Source organism: Battus philenor, unplaced genomic scaffold (assembly GCF_028537555.1).
Source record: "Battus philenor isolate CCGP_79_NKW_IND1 unplaced genomic scaffold, ilBatPhil1.0.hap1 SCAF_29, whole genome shotgun sequence".
Taxonomy (NCBI): Eukaryota; Metazoa; Arthropoda; class Insecta; order Lepidoptera; family Papilionidae; genus Battus; species Battus philenor.
The window spans coordinates 5,298,092-5,319,718 of NW_027181692.1; the positions used below are offsets into that span (position 1 = coordinate 5,298,092).

The following is a 21,627-nucleotide window of genomic DNA, read 5'->3' on the forward strand; positions in this document are numbered from 1 at the left end:
TAACGTTCAGAACATTTATTTTAAATTATTACAACATATCTTAGAAGTAACACTAAGCAATTATAAAAAAATTACAATAAATTATCATAAATTAAAGTAGGATGTGTGACTTCTCGTGGACAGCAATGTAAGCAATGATGAGTGTCAAGGCGGTGGCTAGTACTTCCGAGTTCACCCATGGCCCAGTGTAGTCTGTAAAATAAATATCAATAAAATATTGCATTAAAGTAGAATGACATACAGAAATGGGGAAATTATTTGATTCTTTTATTCGTGTCAGCTGATAAACACTCAAAGCAAGGCATAGGCCTCTCAAAGATCACCACAATGACAGGTCTTGATTTGCATCCAACAATTTCCTGCGTGTGGCTCGCAGTAGCTACTGGAGAATCTCTTTCCAAAGAGTCGTCATTGAGCGATGTGCCTCTCTTACTACCACTTCAAAAGAATTTTTTGATTTAATGGAATCAGGCGTTACCTCACGGAAGTCCATCCTAAGTAAGAAAAGGATCAATAATTAGCCATTTCCGCACATGCAGTGGTAGTCGTGCAATGAAATGCACCGCCCGCCAGCCCGCTAATAAATGCGTATATATATAGTTACACTTTGTGTTTGGCACCAATCGGTGTGGCATAGCTCCTGAAGATGCCCCATGGAGGGGTGAAACACGTGTTGAGTAATTTGGTGGTGGCGGTTGAGTGATTCGCGTTGTTTGCCGCATACGTATTTATCGGCGGGCTGGCGGGCTGTGCATTTGATTGCACGACTAACACTGCATGTGCGGAAGTGGCTAAATATTGGTCCTTTTCTTACTTAGAATTTTTTGAGCTAAGTCAGTGGTCTACGTTCTTTAATTGTATTGAACTATTTGACACCCTTAGTTATCAGATCAAATTCAATATACACTAAACAATGACAACTTTTTAAAAATAATGTTCTATGCATAGTGTCCCACCATCACAAAACTCTGCTTTTTATGAACTATGTACCTACTACCGTTTTCCTAAGATTACCGACCATTTCCAACAATCACTTCTGAAAAAATCTACACTTATAATGACACATTTACTGCATAATTATATTTTTTTTATTATATTATGTAAACAATATCATTAGTTATTGATAAAATACTTTTTCATGAAAACATAGATACTCAGTACCCCTCGCTACAATGTGCACAAGATGGCGCTACTGCACTTAGAGAGAAACTTTAACCATATCTTACTTGGCTCTAACATAGCTTTGATTTTATGTTATTAACAAAAATCTCATTAAAATTTGGACAAATTAAAAATGTCTATGACATAGTTTTTTTTTTTTTAATTTCCTGAACCTTATCGCTTGACTTTATCTTAATGTTGATTTAGAGACATCCAGTATGTAATACCAAGTTTTATTAGATGCAATGGTATTTAAACTGGAAAATATATTTAAAAAGTCAAACTCAAGAGTGTAGTTTAATCACATGTTAAGTTTAAATAAACAATTCTTTAGGCAAGCTTTTTTTTACTGAAACATTCACCTTTTTGAGATGAGCTTGGCAATAACTGCATGAATCAGTTTGTAATCTCAATAACTACTCCGTATGCAGAAACTGCTGTATGTAAAATAGCTTTGAGTTGGTTTTAGTTGATTGAAATGTGTAGAGCTTGGTTTGTTTACCAATGATGATCAAACAATCAAACATAGTAAAGTTTCATATAAAAAAAGCAACTGTTGAGTTACTGGCTAGCTCTTCTCAGCAATTCAGCTTTCCAAACCAGCGGTAGCTTTACTTACAATTCTAAAATAATTGACGATTCAAAAGTGCAGACATTTCAGCTACTTGATATTTTAAATGATCAATGAAGTGAAATGGTCAGCAAGCTCAACTGATACTTACATCCAGGATGCTTAAGCTGAATTTCCAGCAGAGGGGCAATGCTGGCGTTGGGGTCAGTGCGGCGGGCACGACGGAGTGACGCCCAGCCTTCCTCATCCAGAACACTCACTTTATGTACACCGGATCGTGCCACTGCTGTATCCTCAGTCCATGAAATCTGCAAAGAGTTTTAAGTCTCATGATATTCCTGGTCATAAACTTAGACATTGTCAATCCAGAGCCTATGCCACCATTAGAGGTTCAGAATTAATTGCTATGTTACAAATATTTTGGGTGTTGGACACCCAATAAGTCAGTTTTATTGTGATATAATCCTTCAATGTTTGTGTTCTTTTTTGGACTGGACTGCCAATGCTGCACAAATGGCATTTGTAGGTTCCATAGGTTAGAGACGGTAAAGTTTTGAGGGCTCCCATGAAAACCTTGGCTGAAGCCACAACATACTGCTATTTTTCCAGATCGGGTTTTGAGCTTGTAGATTACTTTGATGGACATTCCATGTAGTGACAAGGAACAAGCACTCTTGAAAGGGGACCTTGGCTTGGGCTAACACTCATTGATAAAAACATTTTTGTGTCAATGTCCAAAAATTTGTAACATAATTATTCCTAACAAAATCTTCCTTATTAATTTCAACTTATTATAAGCTGAATTAAGAATATTACAATACAAAGATATGTAAGATATTAGACAGAAATTTATATATCTTATTTTGTTACAAAAATAAATGCAGTTATTTATTAGTTGTTAGTTTCTCCTTCTAAAATAAACTAATTTCTAGTAATAAGTAATTTTAAAGTTTCAAGTCTCACAATCTTCCTGAATTTAGGACATTTGTATTTGTATAAGTACAAAAATGTTGGGTGTCCCGATACATAAATAAATATTAACATATTTCATCTAAACTGATCAAGAGTAGGTTCAATCTGAATTGAACCTGCATTGTTGAATAAGGCACATTGTAGGAAGTAGTTCACATCTGAAACCAGTCATTACCTGATCAACAAATGTAAAGCTAAAAAGTTTACCACTTTTGTCATAAGATGATCATATACTGTTTATGTGGAATGCAAATAAAATGCTGACCTTTCATATTAATTTTACTTGATATCAATTTCACTGTAGTATTTATTACAAAGTTATACACTATCAGGTAGAAAATTATAATATATTTTAATTACCTAGAAGTTGGTAATTTTACAAGACATTTTCTTGTTAATTATGGTTAATATCTACTTTACAAAAAAGGTATAAAACGGCGATTTGAGAAACTTCTAATAATTGATTACGTATTAATGCTTTAGCATTGAAAGTATAATTATTGTGGAATTAAAGTTTTATAGATGAAACTTCTTTAATTTTACCTGATATTTGTTCTGTCCGACACGGGCTGCTGTCAGCGATTTTCCATCGACTTCACCGTACAGCGCGTAGTTTTCAGGCAGCTGATTGTCGCACACGAGCGTAAATTCCGTAATGTAAGCAATTTGTGTGACAACAGTTGCATCCAAGCTTGTAAATGAAGTGGCTTCCACCTTAGGGTTTTGGCAACTTTCGGCTCTTGAGCCGCTGATAAAAGCAATAGCCAAAATAGATAACACAAACTTTGTGACCATTTTGAAGCTTTTTGTGACTCAAAAATGAAATATTACTCTAATGATGTTCACGTCCACGTATCCGAGTTAAATGTAGTTCGAATGGATACGTAGGACTTAAACGAATGGGGAAAAGTCAACACTTTCTAGTATTTCGAACGTTCCTAAAAAATGATAAATTTTATTTAAAAAAAATGCTTCTAACTTTTATTGAAAAAATATTGAAAAAATTTCGGCTGTTAAAACAAAATTAATTACTTTAAAATTATTCCCAAAAAAATTTCACAAATATCATTAAAGTCTAATTGCACAAATACACTTTTTTCGAAAGTAACATTTCGAATGTACCTCTGTACATCAGCAGTGACGTGTGACAGAAATGCCAAGTGGTCAATGCTACGCTCCGTTTCAGGTCAATTATATTTTTAACTGTAATATTAAGTAGCATAAATATATTGATTTTAAATTATTAATTGTGTCTAATTTTTTAAGCATTAAATTGGAGAAAATCACACATATTTGTCGGGTTGTAAGCAGCTTTGATCTTTGGTAACCGACAAAGTAGGTATATTAAAATAAATATAGAGATCTAAATATCAAAGCTCATAAAAATTATTTAGTTATTTCTGTACAAAGTTGGAATTCTTAATAATGGAACCCGTTGAGATTTATAGTTATCAATATTGTAGGACCAATAAAGTACATAGCTCAAAGCCTTCCAACATGAAACTTAAAATGTTAAATATTAATGTTCGTCAAATCACTAGTTTACAAATTTAAAAGGCATTTTTGTTATATCATAAGTAAAAAATTACAAAGGTAATGTCAGACTCCAGTTACATTTCAAAATCATTATCAGAGTTCACCTACTAAACAGTTTTTTTTAATCTCGTTTTCGGAACAGAGATATACACCCTCTTGCCTTCACCTTCCCTCTCTCATTTATCACAATTTCTCTCTTTATTCCCTCTTTCATCCTTCATATTTTCTCTCATTCACCATACAGCATTACATTTACGCATCGCCTTCCATCCCTTACCACACTTTCACGGTTACACGGTTTTATCATGCCTAATTCCGTCACCCTCCATACTGCAACAAAACCACAAGAAAGAGTGGTGGCTCTTCTCTTTCAAAAGGGAAGCGATGTTGCGGCAAACAATGCAAAAAAGTAATTGCGTGCACCACTGTCTGGTCCACCGCTGTCACAGATGCACGAGGGACTCCCTTTGAGCTTAAACCTATACACGTACTCCGAGAATACCCTGTGCCCCATGAACATTTGGGCCAGACACATGTCCAACTCCACTATGCGCAGTACACGATAGTCAGTAAGGGCGTCCGGGATAAGTGAGATTACAAGAAAATTCGTGCATCTTATAATTAATCACGTAACCACTACCTTGCAACAAGATCGTCTTTTGTGCCCTACTAAAAATAAAACCAAATGAGTTTGTTGTGGGCTCTTCCCAGACTCTCGTAGTTTTATGAGTGGAGGCATTCTGTAGCTGCACCTGAACCGTCATATTTTATCGGCCACTTACGAACCCCCTGGTTCCGATGGATGTCAACAATAAACTATAGCAGCCGCTTGAACGGTCCAAGTTTATCAACCACTTACTTATTATTGTAGACAAACGGACTTATTTCCTGAAACAAGATCTTTACTTATGCGCCTAACTACTGTAGGGACGCTATCTGCGAACGTTTTCGTTCAACTTGAGAAATTGGGCTAGTTTCATTTTGTGGACCTTTTGGTTCCGCTGAATCCACCTCAAAGGCCTTTGGGTTAGCATAAACATCAAGATACAATATACAAATACAAGTATTCCATATGCAGCAGTCATGTGGTATACTATACTCAATAGTTTTTTTTATTTCATTTAGTACAGAGGACCTCTACACCTAATGTACCTAAAATGCCCCTATAGGTGACATCTTTCTTTTCGGCTCTCTTATGACATACACAAGTGATCTTTGTAAATTATCTTAGTAATAATATGATTAAAACATACTCAAACCAGGTGAAAGTTTTATGAAGTTCAGATATATATATATCACAGCAGCAACTGCAGTTCAACCATTTCAGGCACCACCATCATGTTTAAAATCTATCATATTGGAACAAGTCCAGGTTTCCTTTAAGGCACTTTTGTAGTCACATTGAGCAAATACCGAACCAAGAGGCTTTGGCCTGTAATATATCACATATAACAGTCAGAGTCAAGCCTCCTGAAAGCCCAAGAGCATAGTTGCTCCAGGTGGAAAATATCTCTAAATAAATAAGGAATAAAAATTAAATTAGTAAATAATTATTTTCACAAAGTATCAATTAAACTTTATTGTAATTATTTTTAAAGACAGTTTTATTTTTACATAAAAATGTATTTCAAATCAGACACTCCTTAATGTAACCAATGCACTAAACTTTATTTGCTAGGTTTAATATAGCAGTATTTCAGACATTGTTAACTAACCTAATAAGCAGACAATAGTAACCATTCACAATGGTTAGTAGAAGATGTTATATTGATAAATAGCCATTTTAGCAATGTGCATAAATTAAATATTTTTATTTTTAAGTTGAAATTAAAAGTTATAGATAACTTTTCATCCTGTCTTTGAAAATTCAAGTTCTTTTATCATTTAATCTAATATAATGTATAAAGTAAAAGATATCAAAGGAATATATATGTAGTAAATACATATATATATTGTATTTACTTCAACTAGGCACAACTGACATTGTCATTACTGGTAACAATTACAAGTTCGCTGTTAATGTTTTAACTTAATTTACCAACTCTTATACAGACATGCAGGTATACAAAAAAGTACCCTATTTTCCTGGCTCATGCCATAGCTTGAAGACATAGTTGTCTTCAAGTTATGGCAATACAAAATTTAAATTTTTCATAACTTTTATTATACGATGAAGGTTTCATTTGGAAAAGAAATTACAAAGAAACACAGATAGTTTTATAAAATGTAATCACTATTTAACTCCATGTGTTTGACAGTTTTTTTTTTACTAATGGAATTATTGGCTAAAGCAGGACATTATCAGGTCAGCTAGTATATTATAATAAAGGCACCAAAGTATCTTAAATTTTTGCATTCAAATATTTTAATTACAGAATAATAACTTTATGTTTAATACCCGACCACCAGATTACCAGAAGTTTACTACCTTGCATTATTTATATCCAAGTGATAAGACCTTAGTAACCTTCCAATACTGTAAAATAAGTATGTTCATACCACATAGATCTAATTATTTATAACAGCTGAATTCAAATATGGCCCTATACATGAAACATCCTATACTTGTGTAATATACTTCCGAGCATTATTATGCTTTTAATTCTGTATATATGTAGTTGGTCAGCTAAGTTGTTGTCAATTAATGTATAGTACACCTTATCCACAATTCAATAGTTTCAGTAATAATAGATAATGTAAAGATGATACATTATAAAAAGAAAATTCAGATTACCTATCAAAATTAATTATTATTTACTATCTGCTCCTGTAATCTATACTGTCACAACATATTGGCCTGTCACATTCCTATAAAAAACAATTAATTTATGTGGTATATTTCTGAGTGATTAATATGTTACAAGTTGATTAGAATTAAGTATAAAAGCTTTAAAATCTTTTGCTGACATATGATTCACACTTTTAAAGCTTTTTCACCCATAACCAATCATTCTGCATAGTAATTTCACTTTATAGTCGGAAAAAAACTAAATACTCAGCATTAATAGAATTTACATGGAAGCCATGCAATAATGAAGTATGATGATTTAAAAATTGTTTATTTTAATTTAGTACACTAAAAATATAAATCTTAATACTACCACTATATGAAATTGGTTGGTGAACTTGAGTGACTTGAAGAGTAGTAAACACAATTTTCTAAGTTACACAAAATAAAGAATTTGTTTCAAAATTGACGAAAGAAACACTGAAGATATTGTAGTCCTTTTCGGATGGACTTCACTCGTGAAGTAAAATGAAACAACTGAACTGTGGTCCAAATTATAATCACAAACTTAAAGTACTTAAATATTAATGTAAAGTTATCGTCGTCCACGGCCTCTTCCTCCGCGGCCACCTCTCGGGCCTCCTCGGCCTCCGCGACCGCGACCTCTTCCGCCACGGGCGCCCCCTCTTGGAAATCCTTCGCGTTTACCACGGCCTTTCGGAGCGTCATCCAACAGTAGAGTTTCAATGGGAAGACTGTCGGGTAACAGATAATACCTGATATTATTCCCGCGTATGCTTAAAGTTTCCAGTTGAAGCTCTTCTTTGTTTTTTAATGTTACTTTAACCGCTTTCAAATGCGTATTCATAGCAACATCTACACCCGTGATAGTGCCGTGTACAACGCTACCGTTTTTTAACTCTATCGTCACCGTCTCGTGACTCAACTTCATCAAAAATCTTACGAGTTTCATGTTTAATTTGTTAAATGACAAGTTTTTAACTAAAACACTAACGGCGTCGGCTTGATAAGCTTAACCTAAAACTCAAGCAAACAAAATTATGGCGGGCGATAATGTTGCCAGACAAGATAACAAAAAACAATTTTTATTGTCTTATTTACTAAATGCAGGAGTTTTATAATGGTTGCTAGAAGTTATATTATCTAAATTTTATGAACAATTTATCAAAAAAAGATAGTTCAACATCCAGTTTATTTATTATGTGACTCAACGTAAGTAATCAATTACCATATAATTGTAAACAAATAAATGATATTATTAAGTAAGAAATATGTAATAACTGTCAATTCAACCTATGTCAAATCAGATTTTATTACAAGTTACGAAAAAGATTAATTTTAATAAAATTTATAAATATTATATATTCCACCCGTCTCAAATATCAATTAGGAAGCATCACATATATGAAATATAAAAATTACAAACTTAAAGAGAAAAATATAAAATGAATCCTCCAGATAGACCTGAAGAGATCGATGGAGAAGAAGTAGATCCAGAATTAAAAGAAAAAACTGTTACACCACGTTTAATGTTTACTGAGGAACAGGTTGTATTTAAAAGTAATCTAAAATGTTATAAAATTTCAATCGGTAGATTAAAAATGATTATATTCCGTTGTCACTCAGAAAGGTATGGCAGGAAAGTTAGATCAATATCATTTTCACAATTCAATAACATTTTTGCGTCAATATATTTATCTGTAAATGTATATACTGATAATGGAGAAAAAACCGGAAAAATTATCAACCGTAGACTGTTTATCAACAAAAGCATTTGAAAGTCCGGGAGAGGTGAAAAATGTTACAGCGAGATTATTTTTAACAAAGGATCAGGTCGACAAATTTTTGAAATTCGTCATGTTAAATAAATTTACTTATCTACAAAGTAATATTTTTACTGTCAGTGTAAAAGTCCCTATTTTTTTTATTTCAGAAAAAAGACCTACGAGACGCTTTCAACTTGTTAGATTATACTGGAGAAGGAAAAATAAAGGCGGAGGATTTTCGAGTTGTAATAAAAGCATTAGGTAAATCAGGAATCTTACTACAAATGTAACATTTTTTTAAGTTCAATCTCTGTCAAAAAAAATGGCGTGGGCCATTAGCCATTAAGCGAATAAAAAAAAACTAACGCTAAGGAGAGAAAATTGATATAATAAACACAAAGGAATTTTCTTTAAAATGCCTGCACCGAGGTTATAATCGAGGTTATGTCTTGCTAATATTTTTTTAAGCTGTGTAATCGTCGATTTACCGGCTTCAATATGGCTCTTGATGTAACACTAGACATTTTATTTATAACTGTTAAAGACTCATTGGATGTATGAAATGTCGTGCCATCTTGTCCAACAAGATTAACTGTTTTTCATCTAACATAAACTTAATTAGGTCACCTTCCACGGCCAAATAATGATTGGCAATGAAACCTTAAAACCGCCGCTGGGCTTGGTAGAGCCAATATTTGTGATTGTCTCTTGGTGCCTTTGGTTTCTTTTGTCCCTTGATATCATTCATCATTTAAAAAGGATTACACACGATCCGTTTTCAGATGTTTTTAATATATTTTTGGTAATTATTATGTACTATATATCCTTGCAGACTGTACAGCCGAAAATTTTTTGGCCTGTCGCATTCGTTAGAAAAGAAATAAAGAAATATTTCCAATAGTGATCACTTTATACAGATAATTGAAAATAAATGTCAAAGTTTAAAAAGGATTTCTATTATAATTAAGCTATACATTGATCCTATTAAAGCTTTTATACCTATAATAAATCATCCTGTAGATATATATTTGAAGACTATGGGAAGTGTTATTTTATTGTAACGTAATTATACTTGTTTTAAAGGTTACGAGCCCACTAAAGAAGAACTACAGCATATGATAAATGGCGTAGATAAAAACCAATCCGGAAAGCTAAGCTTCGAGAACTTTGAGACTGCTATTATGAGGAAAATTATGTCCCAGGACAATGACGTGGACATTATGAAAAGTTTCCGGCTATTTGATAACGACGATTGTGGTAACAATAGAAGTATTTTATATTATATCTTAACTAAAATAACTTGAGGTGTGGAGATGCTTCTCTTTCTTATTTAAAACACTGTTGTTGGAAATGTAGGAGCTACATTACGCGATAGTCAGTGACGTATTGAAAAGGGGAATTCCACAGAAATATCATTATTTATATATTAGGGAAACCGGAAAGTAATGTCGTTTCTGTCGACATATTTTACAGAAAAGCCGATTGATTTGTTACCGCTCCGGTATTGAACATTTGTATACTAGACGGCATAAGGTTGTCGATACGAAGGTTTATAAAATGTAGTCGTGTGAATTTAATTTAAAAAAGCGACACATACATTATTTTTCGGTTCCCCTAATAAAAGGTTGTCAAATATCTCCCTTCCGCCTTTTTGTCTTTTGATTTTCGCGGCTATGTACAAAGCGCTACAGAGCTCGTATCTGGCAATACTATACATAATTTGAAAGGTCTTGACATAACCTACAAAACGACGCTATGCATGATTAGTTTGGATATTGCGTTCAACAGTTATAGACGTGTAAACATGGAGTTCACTAACGCCGAAATTCGCGCTATTTTAAAGTTTTCCTTCGTTAAAGGCAAATCCGCTAGAGAAACGTTCCGTGAGATTAATGGTGTTTTGGGGGATGGTACTCTATCACTTCGAACCGCGGAGGAATGGTTTCGACGATTCAGAGCCGGCGAAAACGACACCATGGATAAGCCAGCCGGCGGAAGACCTGTGACGACAAATACCGATCAAATCATGGACTACATCCATCGGCATCTCGTGACATCGCCCAGGAGATGGGATTTAGTCACCAAACCATTTTAAACCATCTGCAGAAGGCTGGATACAAAAAAAGCTTGATGTTTGGGTGCCGCATGATTTGACGCAAAAAAACCTTCTGGACCGAATCAACGCCTGCGATATGCTGCTGAAACGGAACGAACTCGACCCATTCTTGAAGCGGATGGTGACTGGCGACGAAAAATGGATCACATACGACAATATCAAGCGAAAACGGTCGTGGTCGAAGGCCAGTGAATCGTCCCAAACAGTGGCCAAGCCGGGATTGACGGCCAGGAAGGTTTTGCTGTGTGTTTGGTGGGATTGGAAGGGAATCATCCACTATGAGCTGCTCCCATATGGCCAGACGCCTAATTCTACCATCTACTGCGAACAACTGGACCGCTTGAAGCAGGCGATCGACCAGAAGCGTCCAGAATTGCCCAACAGGAAGGGTGTAGTGTTCCACCAGGTCAACGCCAGACCACACACTTCGTTGATGACTCGTCAGAAGCTACGGGAGCTCGGATGGGAGGTTTTATCACATCTACCATATAGCCCGGACATAGCGCCAAGTGATTACCACCTGTTCCTGTCCATGGCGAACGCCCTTGGTGGTGTAAAGTTGAACTCAAAAGAGGTTTGTGAAAAGTGGCTGTCCGAGTTCTTCGCAAATAAGGAGGGGGGCTTCTACGAGGGAGGTATTATGAAGTTGCCGTCTAGATGGAAACAGATTATCGAACAAAACGGCGCATATTTGAACTAAATCCGATCACTGTAACACTTTTTATAAAGCATTGAATAAAGAGCAAAAAAGCGGAAGGGAGATATTTGACAACCTATTATATCGGGCGAAAGAAAGCGCTTTACAATACTTTTCGACTTTTAATTTTGCATTGACAAAATTACATGATTATTTATACAACCGCGAAAATATCATAAAGGGTTCAGATAGTCGCGCGACGTATCGGTTGGCACGCCGTATGTTGTGGTCACGTTAGTCAACGCAGTATCCTGAAAGCAATCTTGTTTGACATCACGGCAGGCAATTCAAAGAGAGTCGACTTCGCTCAAAGCGAGCCGATTTTTGGTACCCGCGGACTAGAACTATGACAAATGTGTAGCTTATGTTGGAGCAGCTTCACATTCTTTCATTCCTTATTATTTGATGTATCTCACATTTACTTTATATTTTTTGAAGGTTTCATTAGTGCGGACAACGTGAAGCGTGTCTCGGAACTTCTGAAATTTCACCTGACTGATGAGGAAATTGAGGAACTGATGGACGATGCGGACAAAGATTTCGATGGATTAGTAAGAAATTTGGATTATTATTTTTAAAACTACACGGCAATTGGTTAAAGTGAAAGCTTTGAAGGGGTGAATAAACTCATTTGTCGGCAAAAAGCTTTTGCGTCTATTTTCAACAATCATGTATATAATGATTACTCTGAACTATGTCATATATTTTTTTTCTTTTGAAATGTCATAGGCCAATCCCTCTTGACAGTATAAAGTCCGCAGGAGCAAAAAGTAATCCATGATTAATTTTAATGCGTAGTATTCCGAATTTTGATTTTGTTTTCTTATTATAATGTCATTACGATAATATTTCTGACGCCTCTGATTTTTGGATATGGTGTACGATACATCAATTGAACGGAAATAAGCTATATACATTGACCCCTTGAAAGCTGTTATATCTTTAACCAATCATCCTGTATATGTCCTGTATTTATATAATTTATAAATGTTTATCATAATGTTTGCAGCTGTCGGTACATGAATTCATGAGAATGATCAAAACTTCTGTTCATATTGAAACACCATAAATTTTTATTTTAATAAATACAATTTAAAGATTTTCGTTTATTATTACGATAACCTTTTTTTATTTCATCAAAAATACCCCAGATGTATTAAAATTGTACAATAAAACCTTATGACAGAAAAAATTCTGGTTCACATTATTTGGGGTATGTACAACATTCACAATTATTTTTAATCATATACAGTTCATTAAAAAACTACCAGTCATGTATGCAAGCCTAAAAATTAAAGATATTTTTAATATAACGTTACTTATTAATAAAATGTCGTTTCAAAATATTTAGATTTATCCAAAAAACCATAGCGAAGAAATATGCATGCAACATTGAAGAACTGATCTGTCAAATATAACATAAACAGAAAGTTCGGTAATTCAAAAGTTTTTACAGAGATTTCAAATAACATCGAATCTGTATTGTTATGCACAAAACATTAAAGGGATTCACAGTTATTTAAACCCTTATATACTACCTCAAGAGCTAAGCCAAGTGTGTATTTCACAATTTAAATATAATGGGTAAGTTCAGTGTGGGACAATTATGTAGTTAAGAAGGGTAAATGAAATGTGCCTTAAGATGATATACTTTTATTTTAGATGCAGAAGAATTAACGTTGGAAGAGAAATGCGAGAATCTAATGAACGTGGTTGTTGAATCACGTAAAAGATTCGGCAAAATGTGTGCGGATTATGAAGGAAAATCTACGCTAATGCTAGATAACATGCTTAAATTACAGTTGGAAACTATATCTAACTGTAAATTTAAATCTAAAAATCCAAAACCTAATATTGACGCCAATAAAATGATGAAGGAAGTGGACGATTTCGCGTCTGATATAATTGCAAAGCGGAGAAGAGAGGAGAATCTATTAAAAAATGTTAAAAATTTGCAACGAATCGTGTTACAACTAAAGGAAGAGAAAATCGGGAAGAAACTACGGGAACCATCATCAGTAGAAGAAATGCTTGCAATAGCTAAAAGTCAAAAGCCGAATTGAGAAAACATGGTTCATGGTTCATATTGGACTCATAAAATGCTGGTACATTGTTGGAAATTGTCAACATAGTAGAGATTTTCTTTATATTTAATTAGACAAATTTGAGTTTTTTTATAAGACCACAGGATGCTGTTAGATGGTCCAGTACTTTTTAGTATCAGTGTTCTTGTGGTGTAATGTGTGACTGTTTAATGTAATACAAAATTGCCATCTATAAGCTTGAACGTCTAACAGCCTCTTTTGATTAAGAATTAAATCTAGTTTTTAATCAAATGAAGCCACAATTACATGCCTATTTATACATTTGTGGCAATAATATCATAAGGGTTTCCTACAGTTGCGTAAGATATTTGTGGCTTGTTGTTGCAATGTTAGTCAATGTGGTGCTCTATTGCACCTTAGGAGTGTAATATTCAGACAGCACTCTAAGTTTGTCTTTTTTCTAGAGTCTATTATTCTTTCTCTGCTAAAAGTGCATACTTGTTGGGACTTGCAGGTCAACTATAGGATAATAGTATGTAGCTTCTAGTGTAACAGTTGCACCAGTGTTGCGTGTCACCATTGTCTGATTACTGAAGATTATTCAATCCTATCATTGATCATAATTTTTTCTACCACTATCAGTATGTTGGAGTTCTCTAGATGTCTTTGTGCCATATATATTAACCTTTTAAGTGCCATGAGGACCGCCGGCTACCTCACAATACCCAACAATAGGTGCCGAGAGGGCCGCCAGCTACCACACAATTTTTCATCTGTACATCTAAGGAATATTATTTTTTTCCGACTGTCTGGTAATTATTAGCTTTATTAGGCACCTAGCAACTGAATTTGCAGCATGTTTTAGAAGCAATTACCATGGGTGCCAATGAGACCGCGGGCGGCCTCACTTTTTATATATAATTTACATTAGAATATGGATATAGAAACCTTTCTTTGTATTGAATTCACAATTTATTCATATTTTAAAGCTGGACTTGAAAACCTATCATGTTTTCTGTGTTACAAAAACGTGACCTGCCGGCGACCTCATGGCACACCGAGTACTGCCTTTAAGTGCCATGGAGGTCGCCGGCGGTCTCAGTACATAATGATATACATAATGTGTTATATTCATTCATAGAATGTAAAGATCCCAAATTTTCACATAAGGAAAGCCTACACTTGATATTTCCATTTGGCACCTGGGGAAGTCATGGCCAAAACAGCTTGGCAGTTAGAAGGTTAAGGAAAAACATTCAGTTGTCTGAGTGAAGAGTTTTAATCTTTTATATTATGTTTACTGAAACTGTAACTGTATTGTTTCAATCTAATCTAGCATAGTATACATTACCATTACCTTATTTGGGTTAGATACTCATTAATTTTAGTTTTCCTTACTGATGCAATTTTAATTATAAATATATTAACCACTTTGATATGGCACTTGTTTGAAGAAATTTTAATCTATCTCTGCAATTACAATCAATAATTATAACATTAGGTGAACATAAAGCATATCTATATCAGTTTGTAATGTAAAACACTTTTGTCATAAGTATGTTAAAAATTATGTGCAAGACGCACTCAGTGTTGCGGCAGGTAAGAGCCATCTGTGGGCTATCTCCTGTGGCTGTCAACTTTAGTCGACACTGGTACTGAAGTGGTTAAAGGGTAAATGTATATAAAATGTACCTAATAAAGATGTATAAAACAATACTGTTTTTTATTACTTACTATTTAGAAAGTTCAAATAAACATGGATTATGTTTTTACCATGGTAATAAAAAATGGAACAAAAATGCATTTATAAGAAACCCAATAAAATCGTCATCAAATGCATTTAAATACCTTACCACTGAGTTATAGTTTGTCACGATTTATTTATTAGTTTCAGTGTCCCTGTATAGGGTGGTTGGTTCTAGGTGTAAAAGCTTTAAAAGGGCGATTGTAAAGCTCATCTGGTGTCAATTAATGTTTGGTACACAGAATCCTATAATCCAATAATCAATGATTTCAGAAATAACAAAATGTTACAATAAAAAAAGTGTATCCCAAACTTTGAATTACTGAATATTAAAATTAATTATAATTCAGTCCTTATAGATTTTGTTTTGCTCCAAGTTTGGCTTGTTGCTTTCCAATATAAAAAAAGAAAATAAAGTAATTTTTTCAGTGATCTCTTTTTAGTTAAAGTACTTAGTTACTATTAAAGTATAAATAATTCATTATACACAACATGATCATTTTATTAATACAGTCACTGTAAAACACTTATTCAACAAGATTTTTTGAGTAAACCAATTGTATCACTCGCTCAATAGCGCGTGGCTCTGTCGTTTTGGAACTATATATCAACTTATTAAGGTATGAAAAAATTAGAAATTTTTCATCATGCTACTATATCTTTAATCAATGACTACGCCAGCCCATAAACTGCACCGAACAGTAATTTAGCAAGAGCGTTGCGATAAAAGATTGTTGTTATGAAGATAATCTTCATTACAAATGCTAAAATTCTGCTCAATACCCATTATCGGTATCTATTAAGAAAACAAAGTATTGAATCATAATTAATATCATTTTTCGCTTTAACGCATTCGCCGAATTGGCGGCGCAAACGATGATCGTTAGGCAAATTAATCTTTCAAGAAGTATGGTCTATAAAACGATAGCAATGTTGTAATAATGTAAAGAATATAGTATATACAATTGTTCGAACCCATACTTTTTATTGACAATTCAGTGTTTGCTTTGCTGACATTACAAATTTCGCAGAACGGAGGAAGCTTGAGAGAGCACTGAAAGCGTCTAGTCTAAACGTCGTTTTTAGTAATTAAACCAGAAAGTCTCCAGAAGAGTTTCAGCTTAAGCCGTTAAGTAAATTTATTACCGATTTGGCGCCAAATTAATAAATCTTCAAACAAAACGGAGGTCAAAGTCGTAGAGTAACATTGTTTTTACATATTCCAATATCAATATGAATATAAAATTACAACTATAAGGTATAGGCTTATTATAAATCGTGAGTCATTTAATAATGTGCTTAATACGACAAATAATGCCAGTTATTTTTAAAAGCTCGTTAAGTTTTAATTACAATACAAAAAATTAACGTTAACTTTTCCGAGGATCCTATTTGTGAAATAATTATTTATCATGTATTATAATTTTTTTTCATAGTGTTAATATTTATAGATTTTTTTAAACATCAACAACATTATCAATTATTAATTTTTTTATCTAGTCGGTGAGCCGAACTGTGCAGACTATATTCAGATCTATTTAAAGTAACATGCTGTATTCATAGCGGTGACACTCGATTCCAAAATACTAATATTTGAGTAGTTTGTTTCCATTTCTTACCCACAAGGTTTTATAACTACGTGAATGAATGATTCGACAACAGTAGTAACTACAAAAATTAGAATAATAATTATCTGCATATAATATTTTATGATTTTGAATGTGACTATAAATATATTAAATGTATTTTCCCTCCGTTGTAATAAAATTCCGTTTTTAATATTTCCGTTGCTGTCCTCCCAGCCCTAGGTGAATCGTTAAAAATATAATAAATTGTCTTTTTATTATTGACGTCTCTAGGTAACCATTAGCCATAATTGTGTGATGCGATTTAATTTCGTGAGATCGATTGTACGTGTTGTGGAACCGGTTATTGACATGTCTGCTATCCAGAGAATTTACAAACAACATTGTGTTGTACCAGATGTAATAAATATTGCTCCATCAGAAACTGTGGATGTTCAATATCCAAGCGGTGTAAAGGTTGATATGGGTAAAGAATTAACACCTAAGCAAGTGAAGGATCAACCCATTGTTAAGTGGGCTGCAAAGGAAAGTGAATATTACACTTTAGCAATGGTAGATCCGGATGCTCCAAGTCGAGAAAATCCTAAATTTCGTGAATGGCATCATTGGTTAGTAGGTAACATATACGGAGGAGATTTAAAGAAAGGTGAAGTACTCTCTGATTACATTGGTTCCGGCCCACCGAAAGGTACTGGATTACATCGTTATGTATTTTTAATTTACAAACAACCAGAAAAATGTGATTTTTCTAAAGTACCAAAATTGCCGAATAACTCGGGTGACAAGAGAGGAAAATTTTCTATTGCTAAATTCGCTCAACAATTCAAATTGGGTCCACCAATTGCAGGAAACTTTTACTTTGCGAAATATGACGATTACGTGCCAAAATTATATGAACAATTAAAAGGTTAAATATTTAATGTAGTAACATAGAAACCGATAAATTTACCGGTTTTATTATCTATGTTCAGTTGCAAGCACTGGTTAAATTGTCTATGGTTTCGATCGATAATTATTTCCGGCTCCGCGTGACAATCTCATTTTTTTGGAGCGGCCGCCACACAGTCCGCCATTACATTTTGGAGTTTGCGTAAATTGGTCGTCGCACTGTCTGCGGGCATAACACACTCAGCGGTTATCAGTGACAGTTGTTGGTGTTCGTGCGTCGTATCGCAGCGTTTTGTTGGAACAAAGAGAGCTACGTTTAATCGTATGTCCATCCAGAATCTCAACACATTCGACCCATTCGCCGATGCTATCAAAAGCTCGGAAGACGACGTACAAGATGGACTAGTCCACGTCCGGATCCAGCAGCGGAACGGGCGCAAGACTCTGACCACGGTGCAGGGCCTGTCATCGGAATATGACCTGAAGAAGATCGTGCGGGCATGCAAGAAGGAGTTCGCGTGCAACGGCACCGTCGTGGAGCACCCAGAGTACGGCGAGGTACTGCAGCTGCAGGGCGACCAGCGAGAAAACATTTGCCAGTGGCTCACCAAGTCGGGGCTCGTGAAACCAGAACAGCTCAAAGTGCACGGCTTCTAGGTTCTCGCGTCGACACACAACATGTTCTCTTCGTGACATCATCATAGTTCTATTCAATATAATGAGATTGTGCGCATTATAACCCTAAACAATATGTATTTAGAAAGCATCGACGTTTACAGAGATTATGGAGCATGGCCTCGTTGGCCCGCGCCCTGTGCCTTGCTGTCTCCTTAATGTAATATAAAAAGTGGATATTTTTGAATACGACGCCGTCTCAACGTGTAAGACAGCTTTAGTTGCAATTAACGCCGAACGAAATAGTAATAAATCATACTTCGTTTTTCTTTTTTTATTACGAAATAATTATAAATTGCTGTATTGAATATATGATGTCTCAAATAATAATAAACATGTTTTTGTACATCTGTCTTGGTTCATTTGCACGTCCATCGTTACGTCGCCTGTGATGTTCCTTCACCTTGTTTCTAGATTAATGCATAAGTAAATATCCTTTTGTTCGATAAACGTTTTCACCTTGGCAAAAGATAACCAAACGTCAGAACGCCATATATATGTACTTAGATGTCTATACGAATATACAGTGCCTTGTGTAGAGAATTTGTCGCCTTGTTGGCACATAACGGTAATATAAAGGATGGTGAAAGTGGTTAAATTCAGAGCTTTCAGAAGTGTATCATGACTACTGCACTACAATAAAACAAAACTTTGTTTTCCCATACGTCAGCTTGAAAAGGAATTTGTGATGGATAGTATAAATATAATCTAGGGTTTTTCCATTAATAAACAATATTATTTCAAGTCGCACGACATGATAATCAACAATATAATATTATTTACATATTTCTTAGTCAAAACAAGTTATCGCTTGTGATCGATAATTCTATACAATTTTATATATGTATAGTTTATTTACAATAGTTTTATAAGGTAAGTATCTGATTATCATAATATTCGCCTAGCACGTTCTAAGACAAGGAAATGGAAGCAAAGAGCTAATCGTGAGTCATGACCTCGATATGGCGGCGACTGGGTGAGGTCACCAACACCGTTTTCGATGATATTTATTAATTCTATCCCTTTGGACGACATAGTAGTTTTTCAATTTCACGTCACATATAAATATATGACATAAATGACGTATAGTATAAGTTACTCAAAATAGACAAATAATGTGGTTGGTTGATCTATCAGTTATTATTGCTGTTTATTACTTTTGAGTTCTTTGAAATAAATATGTTTATTTATTTTTAGACAAATGTAACGTGATTTTTACAGTTATATTTCTTAAATTGTTTATCTCGAGTGATCGGTAACTCAGTGCATTTTCGAATTTGAATCGAAGCTGTCAAAATGCAAAAAATTTTATTAACAGTTTTAAAATATATATTTTTAAATATTCATGTAATAACTAACAACTTTTTACCCTTTGAATACGCAAAATGAAAGAAATATGATCGTGACAACGATGTAGAATATAAATAACTGAAAATTAATATCTGGAAGATTCTTTTTTCTAACCTAAATAATAGATAACATGAAATATATATGTCTACCCGGTGCAAATGTCCGTGTGATGAGAGAGAATCGATATTTTTAAACGTCATTGATATATCTACATCAATGATGTTTTACATCAAAATCATGAATTGTATTCTGTATAGTGTCGACAATGTTGAAGATGATGACTTGGATCTTTTTCTCAGTCTTTTTAAGCAGAAAAGCCTGGATGTTAGGCAACACAATGCGACTTCACTCCGGACAGGAGTTTGTTCGACTACTCGTCGTTTATGATGACCAGCTGAAGATGCATCGGGATTTTTATAGTCTTCTAGTTGTCGCGGTTCTTGTTACCTGCCAGCTCGAGAACTTTAGCGGTTAGATACTCTATGGTGACCGCGAGGTACACCAGAGTGATTTCAACGACTTTCTCAGTGTAGTCACCCTTACGCAGCAATATGTGTATAAGTCAGGGGAACTGTAGGCTAGCTCGATTAGAACAAGATTTTACCACCGTTTTTGCGTCCGGACATTTTGTCGTTATGTGATTAATATGATAAAGATAAGAAATGAATACACAAAACTAGTGTGTGCTTGTTGACGTTGGTGTAACAGCTTCGTTGGCATCACGTGTGTTTCACACATATTAATTATGATAAATAAGTATATTAATTAAGGATATTATAAAATGTAATGCCATGTCCCATAAATACGAAAGGGAAGAGAGAGAGTTCCCCACTAGTGGGGGCCATTAAAATAAGGATTGAAACATCGGATTCGAGGCGATAGATGCGGCGTAGATAGGTCTCCAAAAGGTAGAACGATGACATAGTCGAACAGCGCAAGACCTGTCCTCGTGTCCTCGTCCTTGGGCGAGAGTTATGCCTACTGGGCCTCTTTCGGCTGATAATGTAATATATATACTAGAAATTTCACATTACTATTTGTAAACCGTTTTAACTTTTATATATAAATTAAAAAGAAATGCATGTGACTATTACGTGGAGTACATAAAACTTAAAAATGAAGCGGGGTTTTTTAATTTATTTATGTGTACATTTCCTATTTAGTTTAAAACGCAAATAATCTACCACGTGGATTAATAATTCCAGAGGGTACACAAAGAGAAAACTCTCTTTTGTTTGTTGATAAATTTACAATCCTTCTGTCCAATCCCTTGGCAAATTCTTTTAATATTTGACCGGGAACCCGTTATGTTTCCATTTATGAATTTAAGTAGTAAATGTAACAAAGATTTAATAAATATTTGAAAATAATCTTATCGTCCGTCTACGAGATTGCCAACGATATTAAATGTCCATTTTTTAAATAAAATATCAATTTATTTTATTTAATCACGATAGCTAAACAGGTAATGTATCGCATTATACATTTAATTTAACCGCTTACACTGGACAATTACAATTTTATAGATAAACAGGAAATCACTCTTGGTTATAGAAAACTGCCTTCGTCTTTATTGACAATCATCAATCTAAAATACATTACAATGTTGTGAGAAAAGATGATATGAATAAATGAATTAACCTAAAGTTACAATATTTTTTTTATTGTTGTTGACTCGGCCGACATTTTGTTAATGCAAAACAAAATGGCGACACGTAAAATGGCGCATCTTTAGACGTTGAAGAGAATTATTATTTGTTATAGTTATTAT

The 21,627-nt window shown here is 34.2% G+C and overlaps 5 protein-coding genes across 5 annotated transcripts; 3 read left to right on the forward strand and 2 right to left on the reverse strand.

Annotated features, from left to right (window-relative positions):
- On the reverse strand, positions 1–3,616 carry Tapdelta (Translocon-associated protein delta). Its single transcript, XM_068769867.1, has 3 exons — positions 3,248–3,616; positions 1,884–2,040; positions 1–192 (listed from the first exon to the last, which is right to left on the reverse strand). The coding sequence occupies exons 1-3, from the start codon at positions 3,497–3,499 to the stop codon at positions 92–94; spliced, it is 510 nt and encodes a 169-aa protein (XP_068625968.1). The 5' UTR covers positions 3,500–3,616; the 3' UTR covers positions 1–91.
- A 3,895-nt stretch (positions 3,617–7,511) lies between these two features.
- SmD1 (small ribonucleoprotein particle protein SmD1) lies at positions 7,512–8,042 on the reverse strand. Its single transcript, XM_068769903.1, has one exon. The coding sequence runs from the start codon at positions 7,939–7,941 to the stop codon at positions 7,564–7,566; it is 378 nt and encodes a 125-aa protein (XP_068626004.1). The 5' UTR covers positions 7,942–8,042; the 3' UTR covers positions 7,512–7,563.
- Positions 8,043–8,434: 392 nt separating this feature from the next.
- LOC137926129 (uncharacterized) lies at positions 8,435–12,637 on the forward strand. The gene is made up of 5 exons (XM_068769659.1): positions 8,435–8,536; positions 8,923–9,016; positions 9,839–10,012; positions 12,007–12,119; positions 12,578–12,637. The coding sequence occupies exons 1-5, from the start codon at positions 8,435–8,437 to the stop codon at positions 12,635–12,637; spliced, it is 543 nt and encodes a 180-aa protein (XP_068625760.1).
- Positions 12,638–17,294: 4,657 nt separating this feature from the next.
- On the forward strand, positions 17,295–17,855 carry LOC137926325 (protein D2-like). Its single transcript, XM_068769927.1, has one exon. It carries the CDS (start codon positions 17,295–17,297, stop codon positions 17,853–17,855), a length of 561 nt encoding a protein of 186 aa, XP_068626028.1.
- A 124-nt stretch (positions 17,856–17,979) lies between these two features.
- On the forward strand, positions 17,980–18,852 carry eIF1 (eukaryotic translation initiation factor eIF1). Its single transcript, XM_068769842.1, has one exon. It carries the CDS (start codon positions 18,156–18,158, stop codon positions 18,486–18,488), a length of 333 nt encoding a protein of 110 aa, XP_068625943.1. The 5' UTR covers positions 17,980–18,155; the 3' UTR covers positions 18,489–18,852.
- The last annotated feature ends 2,775 nt before the right edge of the window (positions 18,853–21,627 follow it).